Genomic DNA, 26,451 nt, shown 5'->3' with positions numbered 1-26,451 from the left:
TGCCCCCCGTAGACAAGGCAGTGATATTTCGATTTCATTTTACGAACTGACATCAACGCACTTACCGCGCAGTGCCGTCAAACCACGAGAAAAGGTACCTTTTTTTTTTCTTTATCGACTAAAAGTATATTCTCGCCTACATACCTGTAATAGTGTTTGTCACCTCATTTTGGTGTTATGAATGAACAGTGCTCTGCTATTGTATTATACGGTGCAAAGAACGGAACCGGCTGAACGCCCTATAATGAATCCTCCCGATAAGAGCGGACGTTTCCCGTAATCGGGACCTGGCGGCGATTGTGATCCGCATAACTCCTGACCTCTGTTTTTTGGCACACGAGCTCTTACGTTATACAGACAGCAAACAATGGAGTTGGACATCGATATTCGGTCCTCCCTTATTTATGCATGCGACAGAACGACTGAAAATAACGCAGTGCAATACCGTTTCCAAGCTATGTTTGCCAGAGAGGTTCTCTTTCAAACGTTTAAGACGGGCTTTTCACATTGATGCTGTGAGCGGATTCTGCCAGGGACGTCGTGATGGTGCGAGGTGTCAGCAGGGAAGAACTCGAAGCGGCGAGTTGTATAGCGGGTCCGGCGCGTTTGTAAACATGGGAGTTGGTGCGAGATGTGCGGTCTAGAGAGCTTCGCGACGTTGTGACCTACGAGTAGACTCATGTTTTTACGGTTTTGAGGTCCCCGTAGCGAGGGCCGGAACGTTCAAAAGAACCGTTCCAACACGCGACCCCTCGCGCAGGTGTTTTTACGCCGCGATGAAACGTTCCATGGACCGGCGCCGCTTTCCCGCGGCAACGCCGTAGTACTTACAAAGTCGTTACGGTTGAAAAAGGAATAAACCAAACAAACGGCGCGCTTAAAAGGTCGTAAACCTTGTGTCCTACGAAGGGCGTCGCGGTATGAGACCTGCGCGTTCTTGTCAAGTCCGACTGGGCACAAGTACGCGACCCCGTACAGACTGAAGATTACCAAGAATGCGAGACACACAGACCACTCGCTGCGTGTAGCAGACGACGACGACGACGCAGTTGTCAAGCGCTGTTCCTTCACGGCTACAGAGATGGCGCCAGTGGTCCCAGGGGTTACGTGAAGCAGGCGCACTGGGGAGCGTTACTAGGAAACGGCGACGCGCGTTTTCCGGAAGAAGGCCTCTCCTCTGCTGGAAGGTGGTCTTGGCCTGGTTGGCCAGCTGCTCCCGCGCGCCTTGTTGGCGGGAAGGAGGAGGACGTTATGCTTGTGCACACGCGACCGTTGCGTTCGGCTCACTTTCGCCTTCGGTGCGCGACGCCACGAGGCGTCGCGCCGATCGGCAACGATTAATAGAAGCGACACGGCGGTGGTGGTGGCAGCACGTGACTGCTAACTGAGCGCGATAGAGAACATGGCTGTCTGCAGGCAGCAGCTGGTATGCAGAGGCGGCGTCGTTGGCGCGTGCGCGTAGATGCCAGTGTGACGCGACTGTGACTCGAAGCGAGTGTGTGCTGCGTGACGTCGTCGCCGATCGGCAAGCGGCGCGTCGCCTGTCCTTACACGGCAGAAAACGCGGCGCTCCCACGCCGGCCTAGAAAACCGAGTGCGGAGGACGTCGGCGGCAACGGTTCCGACCGGTGAACCGCTGCCTCACTCGCCGCGAACATGGCTGGCCGCGCGAGCGACTGCGAGGACCCGAACCTGCAGAAGTACGAGTCGAGCCTGTACAAGTTCAAAGGTCAGTTGTCGCCTGTCAAGACTCCGCGGAGGCACGCGTGTGTGCTGTGCGTCGGTTGGAGCTGTTACCGCTTAACGCCCATAACGCCGCGTTCGAGCGAGACCTGTTAACGAGAACAGACGGCGCGGATGCCTCCGCCCCTGCTCGAATTCCCGCTCACTCAGCGACTCTTCGCAGTTTAGAGATGGACGCGACTAGTTTCACCTGCTCGCCCCGTGAAGCGCCTCTCTCTTATCGACGATGATGCGAGTCGCGCCCATTTCTGACCGACTTGGTTCCACATATCTCCCCTCCGCCCCATTGCCGCCCAGGTTGATCGCCGGCGTATCGCCTCCGCTGGAATGTCTCCGCTAAGTCCTACGCATCGCTGAGTCGCTGGGGCTTGTTCGAAGGAATGTTACCGGGCCTCCCAAGAGGCATCTCGTAACCTCGACTGCTTACCTCTGTTGCCGATCGCGGATAGTTAAGAGAAAATGACTTCGGGCACCACTGTTGCTTTTGAGTGCGGCAGCAAACACGGCGTTTGTATTCGCGTTTACGCGCCTTGCCTTCCTCCATCACTAGCTGAACTTTCTGTTCTTCTAAAGAAATACAGGGCTGCTTCGGCTTAGGAATACTTGTGCAAGAACCACGATGACTGCGACAGGCAAAATCCGTTGCTAGGATTTGAGCAAGAGGACTGGTTTGGACTTTCGCCACTGCGTACTGGCGTCGGTCTCGTACGAGTGCTTGCAGATGGCCGAAGTTGCGAGCGGTTAAATTTTTGCCGAATGTCCAGCGGAAGAGCTTCTTTGTAAAGGTCTACGCAGCCAAGTTAACTCTTGGATGTGTCATGATTTTTTTCTAGGTCTACGCAGCCAAGTTTAACTCTTGGATGTGTCATGACTTTTTTCTCTGGAACGAAGTCGAAGAGTTCCTCACGACGCATTTTTCGCGACATGGCAGAAAGCGTCGGCCGCGACACACCCTTCTTGCCGAAGTGACGGACGCTGAACAGTCGCCAGTGCAGAGCGTCTGGGTAAACAAAATAAAACAAACAAAAAACAATGCGTAAAATAGTGACACACTCTGCTTCCAATGTTGTGGTGACATTGTGGAACGCTCGAACCTCCGGTCTTGATATCGAGAACAGCTGACAGCTCGAAAACATGGCTGCGCTTAGGTATCCTCGCGCGTTGACCTTTTTGACGTTCAATGTTCAGATTTTACTGCGCTAGTTCAATGAACTGACCTTATTTTTATGTCGTTAGTGCACAGCAGAAGTACGCTGTTTTCCGTCTACGCTTTCCTGCTTTTGATAGTGCCTATTAGTTATCGTAGCTCTCTCCGTATTGATATAGTCTTCGACGGGGAAGGAAATAGCCTACGAGCGCATTTATGATTAAGCGTGTAGCGCTGGTTTGTCATTCGACGAGCGCGGATTGGTTTGCGGCGGGTGTGTCGTGTAGCGACAGGGACACCAAAATTAGACCGTGGCTATAGTTGTGGAACTGGGAAGGATAAAAGCGTTCCGTATCTCGAGTGGCTATTTGTCCTACAACGGTTGCCCGCTGTTTCTCGTCGACTCGTTTAACCATGGCGCCCCTCTGAGGAAATCGGAGCCCATGGCTCGGACTTCATTACTCCTGGCACCATAGGCGTGCACAGAGTTCCCCATTGGGAGGGGGGGGGGGGGCACAGTTTCACAATCGATAAAAACAATTAAAATGAAGCGACGACGTTCTTTCTCACAGTGGCCTACCTTTGGTCCCTGACCTTCCGGGAGTACAGATGGGAAGTAAATGGTTCTTGGAACGCAGCATCGGGGGTCTTCGGCATGCGCGGCGATAACGCTGCTCTTTAAACAATTACGAGACAATTAAGCCACCGTATGTGCGAACCACTTACCGAACGTTTCGTGCGCACTTGCTGAAAGTGTAACCCCGCGGGGTTGAGTGATCCTTTTCGAATGTAGCTTCTGTCCTCGCATTGCGACCAAGTTGCACGTGGTTGCTCGTTTTTGGCTAACCGCGTTAACCATATATACCCACCGCTTCTAGTGGTCGCGGGATCGAATCCCGGTTGCGGCGGCCGCATTTTTTATGGAGGCGGAGTGCTAGAGGCCCGCGGTGCACATTGATTTAGGTGCTCTTTAAAGAACTTCACGTGGTCGAAATTTCTGGAGCACTCCACTACAACGTCCCTCATAATCATATTGTCACGTGGCTGTGACGGTGAACAAAGCGATCGGAGCCGGTAAAGATGACTCTTTAGTGGGCGAACTTGTGCCCGTAAAATAAACGACGTTCAAAGTGCAACGATATCGGCGCAGACAGTCGTCGAATAATCGCGTGGCAATATCGTATTTCGGGACGCAAGACCCCAACGAAAGTATAGCCGAAGACAGACCGCTGCGCGTGCAATGGGTGTCACGCCAGTCGAAACCGCGATGAAACCACGTTCGACTTGTGGGTAGCACAGCGTGCGAATGTTTGTTTATTTGTCTTTTATTTCTGCATACTGAAGACAATCATGGCTACGCCAGGAGTGGCGACATCACCACGTGTAAATTGCAGACGGAAAATCGGTCGTGGGCAAAGAGCGAGCATTCCCGGCCTATGCATTCCAACTTTCAAATGTCGAGGGAAAGTAGCTATGCCTGCAGTGGCAAATTTATCTAAGCGGGTGCAGCGTGGAGTGTTGCAACTTCGCTATACGAATTCGACGCCTTTTGTTAAAGCATTGACACACGTATCTTTTTACTCATTCATTTATTAGGACCATCTGTATAAGACACAGCGAAATTAGAGGGGGGAGTGTCAGATCGGAGAAATACAGTAATAAGGAAGAATTTCTCTTCGATATATGTATTATGTTATATAATATGTAATATCAAACAATAGTGTGTAGTAATTTACAAAAACGAAGAATATGTTTGGTGGAAGTGATAGGAACTTACGTTTACTTGTCCGAATCACACCCTCCATACGATAATCAGCTTATCGTGTGCGCCTATTATTACAGATAATCTGTACGTTCAGAGGACAGACTGTTTAGGGTGTATAAAAAAATAAGAAAGGAATCGTGTACAACATTTGTACAGCGCGTTGGGCTTTTCAAAAGAAAAAGAAGACGACCCTAACTAGGCGCCAACGTGTGCCAAAGCGAGGAGGACGCTTACAGTTCCACTTGACGAAGTCATAATGGTTCTATGAACGGAGGTTTCATTTGCACAGCCAAGCAACGTTTTAACGAGCCGGAGATGAGGGTGCGGTCGGCCTCCGTGTATTACTACACAGGAGGCGCCTTCCTTGCAGGACCGGCTGCTACGATATATGTGAACGCGTTGGACAAACCGTTCGGAGAAAAACTCTCTCACTGGCGCGCGTGGATCCCGCGTGACGCATTTCCGGGAGAAATGCACCTCGGCGAGCAGACGGAGCTGTTATGCGTTGCCAACGAAGAAGAATTGCTGGTGTTTTACGTGCCAAAGCCGCGATATGATCGCGAGACACGCCGTAGCGGGGGACTGCGGATTTAATTTAGACCACCTAGGGTTCTTTGACGTTCATCTAAATCTAATTACACGGATGTTCATTTGCATCTCGCCTACGTCGGAAAGCGACCGCTGCGGCCGGGATCGAACCCGCGTCTTTCGGATCAGCAGCCGAGCACAGTAACCACTGCGGCGGCTGAGTAGTGGTAGTAGTAGTAGTAGTTTATATTAGATTGAAATGATGGAGAGATTGAAATGTGTACTTATGCAAGGGCACATCACTATTTTGTAGTTGAGCTGCGTTAAGCGCAGTGTTAACTTTTAACATGTTTAGTACACTGTAAACCATATCACACCCATACACCCCACCGAATGGGCGTAACAATCATGATTACACCCTCTCCATGGGCGTACTTTACAGACTTAAACCCTTTATGTATCAATTTTCAAGGGTGTAATATGAAAACTACAGCCTTATGACAAAAGTGGAATAAGGTGTGTAAGCAAACAAACACCCTAACACCTTAATGAGAGCAGCATTTTGGGCTATTTGGTGATCCACGACATTAAAGAATTGCGCACAATAAATTCAGTTGGAAGTTTGCGCTGTGTTTGTACTTTTCTTCTGTCCGTGTTTTCGTCGCGCAATTCTTTATTGCCATAGACCCTAACACCCTTTCAAAAATATATAATAATTTTGGGGTTTAACGTCCGAAAACCACGATATGATTATGAGAGACGCCGTAGTGGAGGGCTCCGGAAATTTCGACCACCTTATAAAGGTTCTTTAACGTGCAGTTAAATCTAAGCACACGGGCCTGAAGCTTTTTCGATGGAGGCGAAAATGCGGCCGCCGCGGCCGGTATTCGATCCCGCGACCTGCGGGTCAGCAGTCGAGCACCGTAACCGCTAGACCACCGTGGCGGGTCCCTTTACGCCCCCCCCCCCCTTTTTTCCTTTCTTCCTCCTGAAGCACTATAAAGCAAATGCCATATAGCCAGTTCTTGGGAAAATACCAGATGCAACTGTGCTTATTTCGTGCATGCATGCTATATCGGAAAATGTTTTAGCAGTGGGTCTGTGCGCACAACGATCAGAGTCGAGAGAAAAAAAAAAAACTGGAATGTCTCTGCTCGCAGCCTAAATTGTAACTGAGGCTTAACAGCTTAAAACATTCGCCAGGGTAACATACCGAAACTTCTTCACAAATATGTAACGGTGTAACATTTCAAGAAATACCCCACACCCTACCAGTTATTAGGGTGTTATATTTGAACACATGCCTTTCATGCGCCCTTATATGAAATAAGGGTGTGCAAAGGGAGTTTGTGTCGTATTTACACCCTTCAAAAATTACACCATCTCCCGCTGAAGGGGACCATGAGGCGATGCGAAGCCGGAGCACTTGCACGATCACGTTCCGTTGGCGTTCGCTTGGCATGCTACCGACCTCGCGTCGTGGAACGCGAAGAGGAACACTACGCGCGTCGTGTCTTTCCTCTAGCCTGGCCGTTAATTCTTACAGGGCGTGCGGGGAACGCGGTCGGCAGGCGCGCGAGAGAGAGGCAGCGTAGGAGAGAGAGGGGGAGGGGACGCGCATGCGCTGCGCAGGAGAGAATTTCGGCATGTCGAGCCCGCATTTCAGAGGAGCCAACCGAGGCAAGCGCTGGACTGAACGCGCGCAGCGCTCTACCACTTGAAGGAGAGGAGACTAGAGGAGGAGAGTAGCGTATGCACCGTGAGAGCAGAAGTGAGAACGCAGGAGAAGCGCAAGCAGGTGCTGGTAGAGAAGTGGAAAGAGTAACGCGCAGCCGTTGGAGAGAGGGAAGGAGGAGAGTCGCATGCGTAGTGTGAGTGCGGACTACTACGCCGCGTGCGGATTACCACGCCGCATGACTTACCCCCGAGCAACACTTTCGCATCTAAAAAAAAAAACTGTCAGAAATAAAGGTGTACGAAGGCTGTTTCAGTGATCGAAACATCCTGGTGTGAAAAGGTTTACAACGTAACATTAAATTCTAAGGTTTTACAGGGAGCGTGCTTTAATATCGTATTAAGTCTCTTCACAAGTGAGCGGTTTGATTTTCATTTGCACTGACTTCTCAGGAAGAGCTAGCCTTCGTGTTATTTATTTTTGTCAATGAACTTTTTTTTATCTTCAGCACTACAGTATCGAAATAAAAGTAAAAAAGAACGATAAACACAAGACGCAATAATTACCGCGGAAGCGAGTCAGGTTGCAGCAAGATTGCCGCGTCAAAAGATCCCGAATGCATCAAATCGATGCTGCTCGTTGGTTTCGTAAGATCGCCATCGCAGTCATCCAGCTCTGCGAAGGCATCCAACGGGTGAGAACGCGTGCTGTGGCAATCGGGACATTATGACTGTGGGATTCAGCTCGCTGGCTCGTCATAAGCTGCAGGCGAAGACAGTCTCGGCGCTGCAAACGAGTTTAGCTTTCTTTTTAGCGAGCGTGCGTTGGGCTGTCCTTGCGGTACTGATTCTCGTTCGCGTTTGCTTTAATTAACAGTCGTATCAAGGGGTCGTGGCTGTCTGCGGTTTTGCGTCCTGTAGCAAGCGTTTGCCAAACTCTTAAACCGACTACACGGATAATCCTTTACCATTAATAATTGAATGGTAGACGTGGTGTATACCGGTAATGGATATTTGTAAGCGTTGCGACCGGGAAGTTTAGTCGAAGTTGCGAACTTGTAGGCTGTACTGACATGCCGTGCACAATGATTAAATAATCACGCGGGGATTCTGTTGTTGGAGAAGTCGAGAGATCCGTTCGGCGCGGTGTGTGTGTCGTCACAGCGAGTAACATGGGAGCGACGAGGCTCGCTTTTGCTGAATGAAAGACCTCGTTCGTAAAAAGGGAAGGAATGCGCATGCTCTCGCCCGCATGCCATGTTCGAGGGTTTTTACAGCGCTCGTGGAGTTGCGGAGTCGTTCGTCGCATACTTGCCGCCTGGTGTGCAGTGTGTATTCGAGCACGCCCTTCGGACGAGGATATAAGTGAACGTCGAAAAAAAAAAAAAGAAGGCAGTGTCGGGGGTTACACGCTTCTGAATGTCTTCTTGGCTTCTTTGGGCCTTTTGCAGTTCTTCACTTGTTCAATGACAGGTGCATCGCAATCGGCACCCGAGGAAGTCCGCTGAAAAACGAATAATCTAATGGATGTCTCTGTTACAGGTAAAGACAGCAGTTAATGTTCCCTACGGTTTATTTGGCTTAATTGTCTGTTGGATTCATTTGGTAGTCTATTATAACAAACAAACGAGCCCCCCGGTAAAACTCTCGTCTATACGGAATGGGAAGTTGCGGACGGGTAGTCGTGGTACCGTCGATGCCGGGGGCTGCGCGTGAAGGCTGCAGACGTGAAGATGCCGTTCTCTCGAGAACCATAGTTGAGTCGGTGTCGCTTAATTTGACCTCCGCGTTAACTATATAGTGTATTCCACGAAGGAGTTTGTGGCTCCCCCTTGCAGTTTTATGTGTTAGGCTAATAAAGTAGGCTCTGCTTCGTACTCGCGTCGGAACTTACGGAAGGGTGTTGCGCGTACAGTTACAAACACCGTGCGTCCGGGGACGTTGTCATTCTTCTGCGAAATGATGATCCATTCACGTCTAGATGTGATTCGTCTGAGCAGCGTCCGGTGGCCTGCAGAGGCGAGTGCTCTGCTGGATCCACCGCGAGCGTCACTTGACTAAAAATGGTGAGGCAAGGTCGGGTCGCGAGGGAGGAAGGAAGGATCGTGCGAGCGAGCTCTATTTGTCACCGGCGCGTCCGTGCGCCATGCTGGCGCCGAGGCAGCAGCAGCAGGCGCTCTTTCGACGGAAGAAAGGGCGCGTATTCACGCGGCCGCCCCCGACAGTGTGTTTGCCCTCGCTCTCCTTGCACGCGGGGCTCAAAACGCGCGCCACGGAACGAGGAAACACTGCGTGGCTACGCCTTGTTTCCGATCGCTGCGGTGGTTCGAGGGCTACGGCGCGTTGCTGCTAATCGCGAGAGTATATAGGGCATCGTGTTCGATTCCCGACGGTCGCATTTCCATCGGGGCGAAGCGCGAAAGCGCTCGTTGGGTTTGGTTTAAATGCAGCTTAACCAATCGCTGTTAAACAAAATTAATTGGGACCCTTCCAACATCGGCGGACGAAACCTGCAGAGAAGGCGCTGGCTTAGAAAAAAACAAAAACAAAAACAAAAACAAAAAAAAAAACCAGCACATACAGACCTCCACTCCGCTACGGCCCTACAACGCATTCGCAGCGCAACGCATTGCGATGGCACCCGCATGATAAGGGCTACACACGCCAGCGTCACTGGCTCGCCATGTTTGTTTGTTCCTCAGTGACCTGTTGCAACCCACCCCGGGGGATCGGCCTTGAGTCGGGCGGTACCTAATTGTTTTAGTAAGTAAATAGCTTTAGAAAATAAATGCTGCGTTTAGAAATAGATACATCAGAAAATATCTGATTAATAATGGAAACAGAAGAAAGCAGAAAGCCTAAGGTCAGGGTAATAATAAATCCTGCAATCTTTGCTCTCGTTGATGAGTTATATCTCGTTGATGAGTTATATTCGCCATTTCAGAATTACTTTAGCAGCTCCGAATGCCGTCCGTGCGATTTCATTGATTGTCGCTTGATACATGGCTTCCAGGAGGTCACCAGTGTCGAGTTGCCCTGCGAGTCGGTCGCCGGAAGATGACGTCGTTTATGGCGACATTCCAGAAGTCACCATAACAGCGGTGGTTAAGCAAACAATGCGAACTCCTATATCTCACCGCGAGTTCTCCATAATTTCGGCGTCGGCTTGCTGCACTATCTTCGAAAAACGACGAGTGACTGTGACGCTAATGCAGCGAGATGAATCCAAAGGATAGGGGCCATTAATTGTTGCCTTTAAATGTAGTGTAGCAAGAACGACGCGAACTGAAATTAAAGTGGACGAAAAATTACCCTTTCCTTCGGTGGGATCCGAACGCGCATCACTCACAGGGGGTTACACGCACAGAAATACCCAGCGAAGTGGACGGGGAAGCGCCTTCCGTCGTAGCACAATCGGTAGAGCATCGGGCGCGTAATTATATATATATATATATATATATATATATATATATATATATATATATATATATATATATATATATATATATATATATATATATATATATATATATAATTTTTGTTACTTATTCTTTATCCTAACAACTATGTGGAAGGGGGTATCCGTCACCAAGCAATGGTGACAACAACTCCTTCATTAATTTTCTATTTCAATTAAAAAAAACGAGCCCATCGAACAAATTCCTCTCCTTTCGTAGGTGCTCATAATAATAAGGGTAATAATCAGGTGAAAGCTAGCGCGTGCTCCGCGTCATTTGGCGCACTTTCCGTCACCTTCGCCCCGGTCTTCCTTCTCTCCCGTCACGTTTTCCTTGATTGTATCGTCGTGCAGCGAGTGTTTGTTTAGCTTGCTGGCAACCGGGTGGCATACTAATTACGGAGCCGGTTGATCGTTGCTCGCGTTAGGGTGGCACCCGACAGCATCGACCACCGCCGAGCGACAAGGGCCATTCTGGGCGAAATTGCGGCTGTCGCAAAGGCGGAGTCGCGCAACTCCGCAAAATGTCTCCGTCGCGCCATGTTCCACGCATGGAGGGACACGAAATCGGTTTGGAAGAGTAAATTGTGCCCCGAGAACTCTATTGTCGGTAACTTCGCGATTGTAGCTTCGTTATTGCGAGATAATATGAAGGTCGAAATCTTGTTTTCGGATTTTGTGCCGGAGCCTCAGCACCCGGATTTCAGTGTGATGTGAAGAATTTCAGTCTGTTATCGTATTTTTGTCCACTTTGACTCAATGATATTTCCCTAGCTCCCCTTGAACACAGTGTACATCATTAACTTTTACAGTTAAAAACATCATTATGGAGGCTCGCATATAGACGCCGTAATAAATCTATGACGTCACGACGAAGTGGTGCCGAATGGAGCTCGAAGGTGGCGTCGTCTTCGTTTCTTGCATTTTCTGCAGCTCGTAACAATCTTCTCGAATCCACTCGTATTAAACTTGCCAGTTTAATACGAGTGGTCTTCTCATGAGTGTCTCGAGACTCTTTCCGAATTGCGAACCTTATTTTGCGTATACGTGCAGCTGTCGTATTTTCCGTGTCATTTCGCGACGTCAGTGTTGCCCGAGGAGCAGGCAGGGGTGCACTATGAAATCCACGCATTGCGCTGCAGTGGTGCTGCAGTATATTTCCATCAAGAAATGTATGCTTTTTGTACCGGATGACTCCATGCGGTAACGACATAACCTCAAACCTCCGAATATGAATTTAAAGATATTTATTTAGTAAATATTGCTCGCTAATATTTGTGGCGCTTCTCGAAGGGACAGTACATGATGTCCACCGTCTCCAGAAGTTCGAACCAGAAAAAAATGATCGCACTGACGCCAATCTCAATTTATTTAGAGCCTTTGGCTGGTTGGTGTATACGGGGTTTATCGTCCCAAAGCGACTGAGGCTGCCAGAGACGCCGTAATGGAGGGCTTCTGATCATTTCGACCACCTGGAGTTCTTTCACGTGCACTGACATCGCGCGGTACACGGGTCTCGAGAACTTCGCCTCCTTCTAAATGCGATCGGCGTGGCCGGAGTCGAACCCGCGTCTTTCGGGTCCGCAGCCGAGCACCGTAACCACTGAGACACCGCGGAGGCTCCAGTCGCCTTTCACACAAACCGAAACACAAGAGGGTCAAGTAACTATATATATAGTAAAAGTGGCTGATTAATTATTTCTTGCTGTAATCACTAATAGATGTCCTGGCTGTACAGAGCTAGAATGAAGGTAGTCATGTATATACGCGGGAAGATATACTAAACGGACGCATTAGGTTTATTTCTAACATTGTGCGGCTGACACATCGCGTTCAGGTCGCTCGGTTAAAGGAAAGGTTCTGTTTGGTCGAGGCTCAAAAATAGGCCTCTCTTATCCCTGGCTTATTGCTACTGCTACCTATCAAGTTCGCGTAGGCACACAGCATGTTGCGCTTAGCCTTTAGCCGACACTCGATCGCAGTGATAACTTCGCGGGCCGACGTGTACTGACTTATCGCTTCGAGCAAACACCGCCGGACCCGCTATCGTGTGTGTATATGCCAGAGCCGTGTACCTATATATACGCACATGCACTGGCCTACCTCGGTTAATTTCAGCCATGGTCCCTACGTAATTGTACACTTTAGCGGTAACAAGTACCTGTACACGGGTTTTCGCGGCACTGCTTCGAAAGAAACGACCGCGTTTGGATGTTTCGCCTTTGTTACAGTGTTTAAAAAAATGTTACCACAACTACTGCAATAGTAACAACTACAACAACAATAATAATAAAAAACTTGCGGGGTTTTACATACACTGTAAGAAAAAAAGAAGAAAGAAAGGGTCATTTGACTTTTTTTTTTGTGAGTCCTGACTTGCCACGTATATGTCTCTCTTCAAAGAGACACGTGAACTCTCTTTGGAGAGTCATGAAACCCAAGTGAGAGTTAACGTGTCTCTTTAAAGAGAGTCACATACGTGGCAAGCCAGGACTCGCCGAAAAAAGCAACACGTATTCTTTTCATGATTAAACTCGGCGCAACGGACACGATATACAAACGAAGAATACACGAGGACCGGCGCCTGTCCTCGTGTATTCTTCGTTTGTATATCGTGTCCGTTGCGCCGAGTGTAATCACGAACCCATACCTACTCGCACAGCTATCAGTGTTACTGTACGTATTATTTTCCTTTATTTTTCTTTGTCTTTGAGTGTACCGAAAGATTATTATATTGTGCACTTGCAGACACCGGTTTTTCACCTCGATCCAGTCACTTCGAAATGGCGCGATTTGAGAGTGTTTCGTCCTGCGAGTACATCGGATCTTTAGACTGTGAGACTATATAGGGTTGAATGTGTAGCTTGACCAGTGCGTTTCGTTTCTATCCATCTTTCAGGGAGACCCTTTAGATATGTGCAAGTCTTGCGGCGGCTTGGTGATGACGATGCCCCATGTTTTTTATCTCTCGGTTTTTTGCAATGCAGGGCTCAGTTTCTCTCCATAAAATGCTCATAATCAAGCAGACGCAGTACTGCGGTCTCTGCTGCTGTCCTCCCTGCCGTCTTGTGGCCTTGATTTCCCTGTGTGTCTGTGGGACGTTAGACACCATTAGTGTGTCAGACTACTAAAGATGTCAGGCGCCATTAGTCAGTCAACCACATTTGCTGACGTACTCGTGTTAGTGTGCCGGATATTTCGGGGCTGACAGTGTTCGAATGCTGCTCAGACCCCGTCGATGAATCACCCGGTAGAGCCATTCGAATCCTGTACGATAAAGCCTGATATCTCCCTATTTAGTCTCTGCGTGAATCAGTCGAGAAAGCACTGACGTGGCTTTCGTTAAAAACGTCTTCTCACGGTTTCTTAAGTGAACAAAAGTAAATTTAATGGCCCTGCGTAGGCTGCAACGTCTGCGCACGTGCTAATCGGTGAGGTTTCTGCACGCGGCGCTAATCCGTGCACGCAATTAAACGCGCCCCGGGTGGCCTGGCAGTGCCAAGAAGCGCCCCGCGATGCGGTGTCAGCCAAGAGCTGGTCCCTTTGTATTTCAATAATCTTCCCGGTGTTTTTTTCTCACTATAAGCACTGTCGGACGGGAAAAGGTGGCCAAGGTCGGTCTGGTTTGGCGATCGTCTCGAGGGGCGTTCGAGGAAGCCGTCAACTTGGCCGCGCTCCAAGCTTTGCCGAGAGCGCACCTGTTCGAATAAAAGGCCGAGTGATTGACCGCGTTCTGCGCAGGAGGGTTTTCTCCCCACAGCACGTGCCTGCCCGTGTGGCGCACACGCAGCGGCTGTGAGCGTTTTCGGCCCGCATTCCTCGCGGATTGAACGGATCGGATTCAAACTGGGCCGAGATGTCGTGCGGTGGCGTAATAATTGATGGGCAATAACGGCGGCTCGGTAAATCGGAGCTCGGAGCCCCCCCGCACGCAAGGAACCCCACCGGGAGTTTAGTCACGCTGCTAGTCACCCCCTCTTTTCTGTCTTTTTCATGTTTCTTTTTTCTGTCGCCGTCCGCCCGCCATCTTTCTTTCTTTCTTTCTTTCTTTCTTTCTTTCTTTCTTTCTTTCTTTCTTTCTTTCTTTCTTTCTTTCTTTCTTTCTTTCTTTCTTTCTTTCTTTCTTTCTTTCTTTCTTTCTTTCTTTCTTTCTTTCTTTCTTTCAACAGAGCACTATATTGACGGCGCGCCGCTGCATCATAGAAGAATCTAGTTTGTTTCGCTTTACGGAACAACTGACACAAGAAATGGGAGACGGGCGCTTCATTGTGTCTCCCTTTTTATGCTGCATCATGCTTATTTGCCTCCTGTGCTTCGTAGCTAGTCGCTCGTAGTATATGCCTCTGCCTTTGGTCGTGGCTATCGCGGTCGTGCCAGTCCGACGTCCTTGCCCGACAAGCGAGGGAACGCCGGTTCGAATCTCACTGTCGAATGGAGTTGCGCTTAAATCGCCCCGTTGACTCGGCGTGCAGCAGATTGGTTTCGCTTTTGCGTACTTATTTTCCCTCCCGTGTTTCGCTTCCTACAGCACCGGAAACCAAGCAGACGCGAGCTGTTTCGGCGGTGCTGTCGCGTTCGGCGTTTACGGCCTAATATGTCACCGAGGCAACGTGCATCGGCCACCTGTCCGCAGGCTATCGAGCGCATACTCGACGAATTGCGCTCTCTTAGGCTCGCAAACCTTTTTCGCACCGTGTACGATGTTTGCCTTGGGGCATGGCCAGTCATCCAGTCCGAGATTACCTGTCAGATTGACAGAGTGGCTGCCGATGGAGAACTCGATGATGACCGATGATTACGTGAAAGGATAAGATTATGAAAATGATTGGCACATAACAGTGGCCAACGCGGTGATAGGCCTTCGTTCAGCTGACTTATGGTCGGTGACGAATTGATGAACCGCTCTACGAAGCATTTCATCAGAACTGGTCGCAAGTAGTTTGCGTCATTGTTACCTCAGCGTGGGTCATATCAAGTGCGCTTGCGCTAAGCTTACTTGTATCTCCGTCTCTGTCATTTTGGTGGGCGTTCACGTCATCTGCAGCCTGAGGAAGCCGTTTTTAATGAAAGCTTTGCGAGCAGCCACTGGCCAAGTGCAAAAAAGTGCTGACAAAAGTGACATTGACTCGGCTGTGGGATCCGAGATAGAAAATGTCATGGGGCGGACGACCCGCTAGTAGGCTCGTTCACACCTACGACTAGCACCACTCGCGCCACCAAGTTAGTCGCAAACGGTCGCAAATGGCCGCTTTGGTCGCAGAGCGACTATACTTTGGCTCAGTCGATCGCTGCTCGATTCTTCTGTCGCGCGACTGCAGTCTGAAACCTTTGAAGCGATGACATGTGCAGGAACAGGACGTCAGTTTATTTCACGGGGCACTGGCAGTGCGAGCAGACGTTAATTCCGTGTGACGACGGGCGCAGGTGTGAACATCGGTCGCGTAGAGTCGCTTTTGGATCACTGCAGTCGCAAATGGTCGCGCGACCGGTGCGACCGTGGTGGAGCCTTTAATGTTATGCTGGATCTGCACACTGGATGACCGTCAGACTGTATCTGTATACGTGATAATATCGAAGTGCGAATCGGACTCTGCCGTATAACACGCGTTTCGCGTTCGGAATTGCATTTCCCGATTGCGAAATTCATCCGTTGCTGCCGCGTTGCGCCGTCAGAAATCGATGCTGCGCGAGCTGTTGGCCATGCTCGCTTCGCTCGATCGCGTCGCAGCCGGTACGTGTGAGTAATGGACCGGTGCGGATGCGTTTCCTCTTCGTAGTGAAACCAGGCTCGGATATTCCTGTCGCCATCGCTCGGCGTTTAAGCAACGTCGCGCGCTGGCTCGCGTAACGTTATCAAGGTCGCGTCGCGGTCCACGGCGTTGTAAGCTTCACGAGCTGCGAGCGCTGTGAAGCGTGCTTCGTCGGCTGCGACGCGGATTGTGCCTCGCGTTTGTGTATTGGGAGCCGAATCGACTTCCTCGAACGACGTTCGCGGCTTGTTCCATGAGGCATCGATGTCCGTGACCCTGATGATCGCGCCCCGTGGATCCTTGTTGGAGGAGGAGTTGGCGCCGTAAACGTCGGTAGATAGGCCTCCTTTGCTGCCGTACGCGAGCACGGTCCCGACCAAGCTGCCTCGTCTCTGACTCCAAACGAAGCAGCGTGACCACTGCGGGAAAGGAATTTTCGTCAAAGTCCGGGCCATACACTGAACTATTGGTTCATTTGCTGGGCCCCACCGCACCCTGACTCAGATTGCAACAATGCGGAGGCCGCTCTTGATCCGAGCCTCAGAACGCGCGTCCGAGGCGAACGTGCAGCCGCTGGCGAGAGCAAGCGTAGGCCGGAAGAGGATACACGTCTCCGCATCTTCTGTTGCAAAGAGACGAAGTTTGACAGTCACGTGATCAGATCTCGGTCGCGCTCCGAGGTCAAAGTGAGAGCGCCTCAGAGCGCTCCGAGTTGGAGCGTGGAGCTCTGAAAGGACTAGTCGAATTAACGGCGCTCGATTTCGACCAGCCGAACGTGACGCGTTCTAAATCGACCAGTCGAGTGTATCGTATGTTATGGTATATAGGACCATTCCAACGAAACGATCGCTCGTGGTGTGGATTTCAGTTAATTCGCGCTGGTACATTTAGGCTAACCTTCCTCTTTCGTTTTTTTTTCCCTCTCTATATGCGAGAGAACGATGGAATTGCCGCCGCGGTGATGCAGTGGTTACGATCCTCGGCTGTGGACCCCGTAGACGCAGGTTCGATCCCGACTGCGGCGATGTGCGATGTCAGTGCACGTTAAAGAACCCCGGCTGGTGGAAATTATCCGAAGTCCCCACTACGGCGTCTCTCATAATCGTAACCGATGAGCGAGTGTGATAGCAAGGTGGGTCGATCCCGGTTACAGTGGATGTCGCACATAGCCGATCGCAATACCATCGAATTAACGATCACCTCATATCACAAACAAAGGAGTCCTCAGCCGTATACTCTTATACAAATAATTACTATAATTATACTAATGCTATAGCTCGCTTCGTGGTGAATGTCTTCACTCTCTCATCTGGCCAGGAACGCGATGCTCTCTTTTAGTCGCGCCGACGGCGTCACTCGCTCCTTTTATTCGCTGCCGCGATCGTGCGTAGCTGTTTTCGCGGTGACTGCGATGCATAACTCGTGGTGCGCGCTTCCTTCTTCGCCAACACGCGTTACGCGCCTTGGGCGATGTTGTTCTATATCTGTGTTATCCGGTGCTGACGCGAGCCGACGACTCGAGTGCCTCTCAAGATGTAATATGCGCGCGTCGCAGAACAAGGCTTGTGCTCACAATTGAGACGAGCTCGTCGTGCAGCAGGCGCTCGGCCTGCACCGTCTCGTTGCGACATGCACGCGGGTTTATAATCTGCAAGGCGCCACTATATGCATGCACGCCAAGGGTCGTCGTCTGTCTCGGTCTGCGCAGACGACGTAAGCACGTATACCGCGTCCTTCGCCAAACGTAGTTTGTTGAATGAGGCGTCGAGGGAACGTGCACGGGACGAGCCCTCCTTGCCCTTTTTCGGGATTTTTCTGTCGTGTGACACGTATGGCGCCGGCGCACCGGGTGATGAAAGCGCGGTTGCTCTTAAAAATAAACAAATAAATGTTATAGCGAGGGAGAGGAATGATCACCGCCGAGTAGTCGACCTCTGCCCAACGGCGCCATTTTTTAGGACGTATAGGGTGTCGCGCTGCTAAGTTCGAGGGCGCGGGTTCGATTCCCGGCCACGGTGGCCGCGTTTCGACGAGGGTGAAATGCAATGAACACCCGTGTGCTTAGATTTAAATGCGCGTTAGAGAGCCCCAGATGGTCTAAGTTAACATGCAGTCCCCCACTATAACGGCGCGCCTCAATCATCGTGTCTTGGTTTCGGGCGGCACTTGAACCCCCAGCAATTAGTATTATTATTAAGCGGCGCCTTTGCACGTCTTTACGGAGGATGCACCACCGGTCACAACGAAAGTAAGCGCCGGTTTGTGTTACATGCAGAGATGTACGTACAACCGTACAGGTAACCGCTTGAAACTTGAAGGCCATATTTAAAAGTTGCTACTTCGCAACGTTGTGTTACATGTGAAGGCGTCACTTGTTCTCGTGGAGGCAGCTTCTTGCTCTAGGTAGCTTATCGTGATGTGAACCAGTGGTCGTATCCTTGCTGCTTTCGGTCCTTCTAAAGGATATAAATTTGCCCAAGTGTACCCGTCGACTCCCTGTTGTGGTTACCCTTTACCAGACAGAATTGGAGGGCGCGCCCTCTATACATCGCTGCTCCCGGAGCGCCATGGGAGAGAGATGCGGGAGCGGGTCCCTCCATCTCCGTGGGTCGCTATTAATCTACGCATTGTGTCGCTTCGAAGGCTGCGCTCAAGCGGTGCACGGGGTCGTTATTCTTTTTTGTCCTACTGCACATCGTCGATCTCCAGTTCCTTGCTGTAGACGTGTAGCTGTAGTGCGCTTACAAAAGCCGCTGTAAAGCACCGTGAACTTCGTTGTGTGCTCATATATAGTTCGCATTCTCCTGTGGTTGGGTCCTGCGTCTCCTCCTGCCCTGCCTCGTTTCCGGCCTCGCTGACTCATCTGAGCACGCGATCTATTAATTATATCCCCCATCCTTTCGGCTGTCTTCTGCCCGCACGTCGGCGTAGGTATAACCCGGCGTCCAGGATTGCCAGAGCGTCCTAAGCGGGGAAGGAATTAGCGGTGGCCGAAGGATGCGCGTGCCGTAGATATGTGTGCCTTGGTTACTACGGAACGGCCTCGAGCCGTTACGTAGTAACTTTCGTGTGCTATTTTTTGCCATGTTGAGTGTTCCTGTATCTACTGTAAGCAAATGAACAAATAGAAGAAAAAAAGAAAGAAAAAAAAAAGACTTCATCGAACAACATCCGTGTGTTTACGTCGGTTTCAATTATTTATTTATTCTTGCTGACGACATTAATGTTAGCATACGTGGTCTACCACGGAGTCTAGAAGAAAAAAAAAAAAGAACAAGTAAAAGAGAAAACAAACCTTTTAGCATATTTTCACGCCTTCGCGCGCTTGGCAATATTTGTGCTGTGTCATCAGCATCAAGAACGGCGCCTAAAACGTGCTCGTCGCCACGCTGCGACCCGTCTACTGTTGAGCAGAATCGGTCGCAGCCTCTGTGATGCTCGAGACGAAGGCACGTCTTCTAATAACAGCCCACAAGTTTCGACTGCATAACCTTCATTAAACGTCCCTTCTAACAAACGTCCTGCTATGCCCCAGTTGCAGTATAGCGAAATTCTATTCACAATTGCAACGACTCACACGTGACAGGCGCCATGTTGATTCTGGACTTCGGATTCAATATGCATATGCAGTGGTCGAAGTTGATATCGTCCGTTACAGCGTTGGAACAGACAGCAACAAACTCAAGCTAATGGCACGATAGCATGCTTATTTATGCACTAGTCTTGAACGCGGATTAGACTAGCTAAAGTGCGTGTTTATTTATTATGATTACCTTAAAATAGCTCACTTCACAAGTCAGTGTTATCGACATCATCAGGTGAAATGCCAATAAGTTTAGACGTTTGGCAGCTTCTCAAAGAAAAAAAAAAGTCATTAAGAAATTTAAGGCCTGAACTATATACAGGATGGTATTAAGGCGAAAGCCTTAGATGCCTTACAAAACGCGAACATTGTCCTTCGGTGTCCCGTGGCGTCGGCGTCAACATGAGGGAGGCGAAAAATCATCATCACGGGATGACGTCGCCATATGTCATCATGACGTCACAGATTGCCAAAACTTGTGTCGTCATTATGACGTGACTATGACGTCACATGACGGCGTCACCAGATGACATCTTCGCTTGTTCAGATGCGGGCCAATCACGGAGGCAGGGCGAAACCAAGTGAGATGCAGAAAGCCTTCGGTGGGGGGCGGGGTAGGACTGAGGAGAAAAAAAAAAAGACGAGCTTTCGCTTTCGAGTCGTCTTAGGCGAATGCACGAGGGACCCTGCAGTGAGTTTACTTATTGTGCCCGTGTGGCACGGGTATTAAAGCGTGCACTCTACCGCGATGTCGCGCACAATGTTTCCGAGATCGATTGTGTTACGACGGGTTGAGCCTTGAGCGCACATACGCTGCACCAGTACAATGTATGCTCGATTCGAGCCGAGTCTCTTGTCGACGAGCCTTCGAAGTATACGCACGCTGCAAAGGACGGAGGAGCAGAGATAATCAATGGCTGACGATGTCGTTTCACGCAGGCCCGGTTTCATCGCTGTGCACGTACTGCACAAGTGCAGCGTTTATCTGCCGTTCCAGCTCATCGCGTTTCGCCCGATAGAGTTGACCTTCACCCGATACTGAGCGGATGTATAGGTTGTGCCGTTCTCCGCACAGTGACTCACCGGTCGATGCGCGGGGCACCGAATAAGCTGGGCAGAATTGCAGTTCCGTGAAAATTATTGCATTACGGTTGAACTGCGGGGTAGCGGTAGTAATCCCGATGATGAAAGCATGTACCACGAGGCGTTGAGCATGTGAGAACGTCAATGTAGCATGAAAACAGCGCCATCAAAGAAAAAAAACAATAAATTAGGTATACAGCTCTCAATCATTCCACTGAGTTTAGATGAACAACAATGTCGGTGCTGTAACAGCGGATAGATAACGTAAATAATCACTTAGCCACCTTTAGCCATAATTTAGTCGGCATCTGGTGCTAACGCGTGTGCTGGTGGTAGCCTCGTGATTTAGTAAGACTTGAGTTGCGTATTTTCCGTAGACGGCGAAATAGAAAGCTTCGCGAAGACACCATCAGAGACAAATACTATGCAGGCTACTTTGCTGTCCAAACAAGATGGCAGCTGAGTGGAATGCTTGGATCTCGCCGGTGTGGTGGTCTGCCCAGAAGTAGACGCTTTCTTACGCGCTTAATGTGAGCTACGTTCAGCTTTTCAGAGATTCGAACACGAAATAATTTAAAGAGTAACAATTCTGTTTGTTTTCTTTAGCTTACTCTCGTCGACGTCAGGTGCCGGCACGTCGCACATAGGTCATCCGGACGCGTTCCATTGCTCGGGCGGCTGGGGCTCGATGCTGTCTTCTGAGGGTCTACGATGCTGGCCCGAACTGGAACACACTCTTTGAACTTTACTGCCTTCGGGATTGGCCCAGAAATTGGACATGGTCGTACCCGCTTGAGAATGCTAGTGGCACCAGCGACAGACAGGACCGAGCACTGATTGCCAAGGAGGCGCTTATGTTTGCGAACACGAATATGAACGCTTTCCAGAGGAGAGGAGGGTGAACATGCCAGCAACCTTGGAGCGAAGACCGGCAGCAGTGTGGCTATATAGAGTGTACTAGAACAGGGGAGTGCGCGGAACGGCCGCAGCACCAATGTACAGAAAGTGAAGCCCAAACAGGGTCAATCCACCTGCGGCGCTGCGATCGGTAGTCTGCAATGTGTCGTCGTTTAAGAGTTGCGCGCGGCTCCGCCGAAGTGGTGCAGGGGTAGACTGCCTGCTTCCCACTCAAAAGGCCCGGGTTCAAATCGCAGCTGTAGATGGTGGGTTCTTATTTTTAGTGTCACCTTTTATAGCTGTAGTGGTTTTCCTTTGTTCCTTAATACTAGCTTCAGTTGCTACATGTTGGTTGAAAAAGTAACGCAAAATGTGAAGTAAAATAGAAGAAATTTGGCAGTGAGCGCAGTTATTTGCAGCGCCACCGCCCGGGATTGAACAAAAACGTAAAGTATGGCCTCCGAGATTTTCGTAGATTTTGTAGCAACACGTAGCAACAGAAGGTAGTTTTACGAAACAAAGGAAAACCAACACGGCTATAAAAGGTGACACTAAGAATAAAAACCCACCATCTACTGCTGCGATTCGAACCCGGGCCTTTTGAGTGGGAAGCGGGCATTCTAACCCTGCCCCACATTGGAGGAGCCGCGCGCAACTCTTAAACGACGACACATTGCAGACTACCGATCGCAGCGCTGCAAGCGGATTGACCCTGTTTGGGCTTCACTTTTCGAAGCTCGTTCCGGGCACTCCCCTGTTCTAGTACACTCTAAGTGTGGCATTACATTGCGCACGGTGCGGTTGCCGCTCACACTTCCGCCAGACGCTTATCGCTCGCAGGTGTAAATGCCGTTACACCCAAACTTGAGAGGTCTATACGAAGCCTTTGTTGCTAGTGGGCGCTTGGTGCTGTCTGTTCATCTTGTCCCGTCATATTTTCGCGCTGTTTCCAACATTGAAACCGCATCAACAGGCTCAATCCCAGATAGCAGTGTGAGCAAGAAGATCGGCACGCTGCAGAGACTGCCCATCGGCTGGCTCGCTATCTGGCCACGCGTTGTCTGCCGCTGCATACGATATATCTGCTGGGTGAGAAAATCACTATGGTCACTTACAACCGAAGAATAAATATTGTGAGCGCTGTCTGTTCATCATCTTTCATCTTCACTTGTGCATACAAATCACCGTAGTCATGATCGTCGCTTGTCTCGCCGGGCGTTCGGTCTTTGGCTCGCGCGCCTAGCTGGGTTGTAAATACAGCAATCGCACCAGACGGCGTCTTAGAAGTGGTGCTCCGCCTGCAGAATTGCAGCGTGCCTGCCACTCATCTGTGCAAGAGGGTCGTGATACGTGGTTTCCGTTGTAACCATAAGTACTTTCTCGCTGCTAAATATTACGCGTATTTATAAATAAAAGTTCGTCGTCCCTACTTAAAGTATTATGTTTCCCCGAGGAGTGATATCGTAATTTTTGCTGAAATTCGCCAGAAAGTTCGACTTTTTCGGGCGAAAACCAGCGGCACGAACATGTGTCTAAATGGCAAAAATCACAGAAAATGAGCAAATGAAATTGCATGGGACAAAAGAATTTCTCTAGGTGGTGCAGCGACGGCTGTGGTCACATTTAACCGACTATATATAAGGCATTGTTTTCAACATAATGATAGCACTGACAAGCACGATGCTCGTTTAGGCGGGATGTGGTGGACAGGACGAGGGCGTTTGTGTGCGTCTGTTAGACATGAACGTTTGAGTGTGGTGGGGTCGCGCGGGGACCCAGGGGGCCTGGGAGGTCCTGAATTCCCTTGCAATAAAGTTTTTTCGACTCGACTCTGCTAGTCCGGCTGTTCTTGTCTCTTGGTATCTCCCGCACGCGCAAGAAAGTGGTCACTCGATACTGACTGCGCAAGCAGCGATATAGGCGGCGGAAAGTGGACGCCCGTTGGCGTCTCATTACGCCAATTCTCACCGCGTTGCCGCGAGCAACGCGGAATCATTACGTTTAGCGCGCGCCGGGCCTTAAAGAGCCGTTCCGAGAAACGTGTTCGGAGCCTTCGCCGTGCGAAATTGCTGGGCGGGCGCTGGACGGGTTAATGATTTATAGCAGCTAGTCGCATCTCGTATTCGCGGGCGCCAAGCTAAGCGCGTAGCCGATACGCACAACGAGCTGCATACGCTTGGGGCGATGTGTGCGCTACGACTATATATAGAACGCAACTTTGCTGGTTATTAGTGCAACTGTTGCCGCTATAATTACACGCGAGTCGTGCAAAACGAGTGTTTTCACTAATCGAGGATTGAAAAAAATCACAGCATATCCACGGAGTGAATGATGATGAGTGGGCGAAGCTGCGGAGGTTCATCGGTAAACCGTGAATCTTCCGTGAATTCTGCCCAGTACATCATCACCGACGTGAGATCGGGCGCGTTTATACTAAAGGTTCGATGAGTTATGACGACTTGCAGCTCACTTTAATTTTACATGTACGCTGTGAATTTTCATTGTTTAGAAAACCATTGCTTTAGAAAACATCTGGCGTCTTTCGTTAAGCAGCTGGTGTATTTTCGTTTTGCTTTAGAAACATCTGGCGTTCTTTCGTTTTTCTTTTACAAAACATCTGGCGTCTTTCGTTGGTTTTATTTCATCAATCAACGCCGTTTTGAACAAAATTTTTATTGTTTAATCACGCACAGGAGAAATCTCACCAGGCACTACCTTGGAGGTAAAGAATGGCTACTAATGGGAATGAGAGACAGAAGAAGTCGGCTTTTAGCTAACGCTGCGAATTTTTTATTGTTCAACAACGCGCAGGAAAAATCTCCCACCGGCACCACCTTGGAGGTCAAAGCGTAAGACTGGTTACGCACTACGACTACGACTACGAGGGACGAACGGGTGCCGCCTTAAGGAGCTTCGCCCCTAAAAGAAAATGCGCCTATATACTCTTGTCGTAGATGATGGAAACGGGACGAAACCACGGAAATAGGAACGCACTGCTTGTTTGCGTCGTTTCAAATAGGAGCGCTCGCTCGCGATTAAAAAAATACGAACCGCTTTGCTGTCATAAACGCCAATCGCGTGCTTTCAGGCACCGCTTCGAACCTGCTAAATGCTTCGTATGCCATTGAATTCCCGCAGTGCACGTGAGGACTGGATAATTTTGTTTTCGTTGTTTGTCATAACTGTGTCATATTAGATGTGAAGCATCTTATGGCGGAGTTCAATCCGGTGGTGGTGGTGTGCGGCGTGACCACCCTTACTGCGCATGCGCAATCCCTCTCCACACACCTCCTTTCCACACACCTCTTCTCCACTTCCCCTCTCCCCATCTCCGCTTCCCCTTCTCCACTTCCTCATCAGTGTACCTCTCTGCCCCTCCTCCCCTTTCCACGTTCCCCCTCTCCCCTCTTCCTTTCCATTTTGCCCCTCTCCACTCCCCGTCTGAAACGCGGGCTCGACATGCCGAAACGATGCTTCGCATCGCCTCATGGTCCCCTTTAGCGGGAGATGGTGTGATTTTTTTCTGATATATACCGAGTATGGTGCAGCGCAAAGAAACGAAAACAAGAGAAAACACATATCGTCTGTGCGCGTCCGTGTGCCGATATCCAATGAAGTGATGGGAAAAAGACAAGACGCCCCATCTGTCTGCGCGTTCTCTGTGTATATATACCTGCTGTAAATATTATTTCCACTACACAGATGTTTTCTTTGCGTACGATTACGATCCCGCTGCCTTTTCTTGCACTGAAGATCTACCACGGATCACACGCTTGTGGGTCTTGAACTTTTTTCCTCGCTTTCATTCGAGCGGTGGTATACGCGTTTGGAAGAAGCCGTGCCGTTGCGGCATGTTTATCAGCCTAGCAGGGCTCTCAAGCACGCGGTCCGGCCCGCACATAACCGCCCTCGTCCCATGCGCCTTTCTTTTATTTTCCTGACAATGTTCTTGATCAGCTACACTGACGTGTGACTCGTCTCAAGCATTCTTTTCGCGACGCACCCCATGCGGGCACCGTGTGTTGAAACATAACCGTGGAACAAAAACTCCGTATATCAGAATCGACGTCGAGATTTCAGTCATTCGAGAGATCATTGGCGATATGTCTCTCTAATTCGCTGGCATTTTGTTCAAACTCGTGACTGCGGTCCGCTAGCGGAGGTGCGTTGTGAGAACCCCGATCTACAGCGTTTGCATAGTTACTTACGTCCATAATCGTACGACTGATTCTCAATCTTTTAATTGTCCAGTAACAATAACCTCGGGTTGGATGATTTCGACTTGTGTTCTCTTTTTTCCTCGCACTGAACTCTTACCACTCGCGCGTGTATTGTAAATCGTCATCGTCCTAAGTCCGCTGCAAGACGAATGCCTCGATCAGCAACCCACCCGATTCCATCTTATGCCTCCACATTTCTTGATATCGTCTCTCCACCTAATCCTGCAATGCCGTCCTCGGCCGCGCTTCCCGGCGCATCTCGGCATCCTCTCCGACGCCCCGACCATCGGCTGTCTGTCCCGCGGTACATTTATTCCTCTTGACTCTGTGAGACGCTGTGTGCACCATTGTGCACATCACTTGTTTTTGGTAGTTTTGTCGAATGGGGCTAATAAAGAGCAAAATACATTGAGCTTTGGATAGATTTGCCTTCATTTAATTTCGCAGTGTGTACTTTTGCGTATGATCACTTTTAGACGTGCCGCTTCCCGCGAGTCTCGTCAAAAATAGTCTTCTTGCTCAAAATGAACATAACCGAAATCGAATTTCTACTATATTTGTAGCCTGAGATTTCATTCTATTTATGCAAAAACAGAGCACGAAT

At 49.8% G+C, this 26,451-nt stretch overlaps 1 protein-coding gene across 3 annotated transcripts in view; it reads left to right on the top strand.

Annotated features, from left to right (window-relative positions):
• LOC119406865 (microtubule-actin cross-linking factor 1) overlaps positions 1 to 26,451 on the top strand; it is a 252,161-nt gene that overhangs the window by 37,036 nt on the left and 188,674 nt on the right. The window contains exon 1 of one of the 3 annotated variants that reach the window (XM_049419654.1): positions 1,476 to 1,729. The exons of the other annotated variants lie outside the window; for them this stretch is intronic. Within the exon in view, the coding sequence (XP_049275611.1) occupies positions 1,657 to 1,729 (73 nt within the window). The 5' untranslated portion in view covers positions 1,476 to 1,656. Of the gene's footprint in view, positions 1 to 1,475; positions 1,730 to 26,451 lie in introns of those variants that run through there. 3 annotated transcript variants of the gene reach the window in all.

The sequence above is a fragment of the Rhipicephalus sanguineus genome, chromosome 10, assembly GCF_013339695.2.
Source record: "Rhipicephalus sanguineus isolate Rsan-2018 chromosome 10, BIME_Rsan_1.4, whole genome shotgun sequence".
NCBI classification, from domain to species: domain Eukaryota; kingdom Metazoa; phylum Arthropoda; class Arachnida; order Ixodida; family Ixodidae; genus Rhipicephalus; species Rhipicephalus sanguineus.
This window is presented reverse-complemented; position numbering and strand designations above follow the sequence as displayed.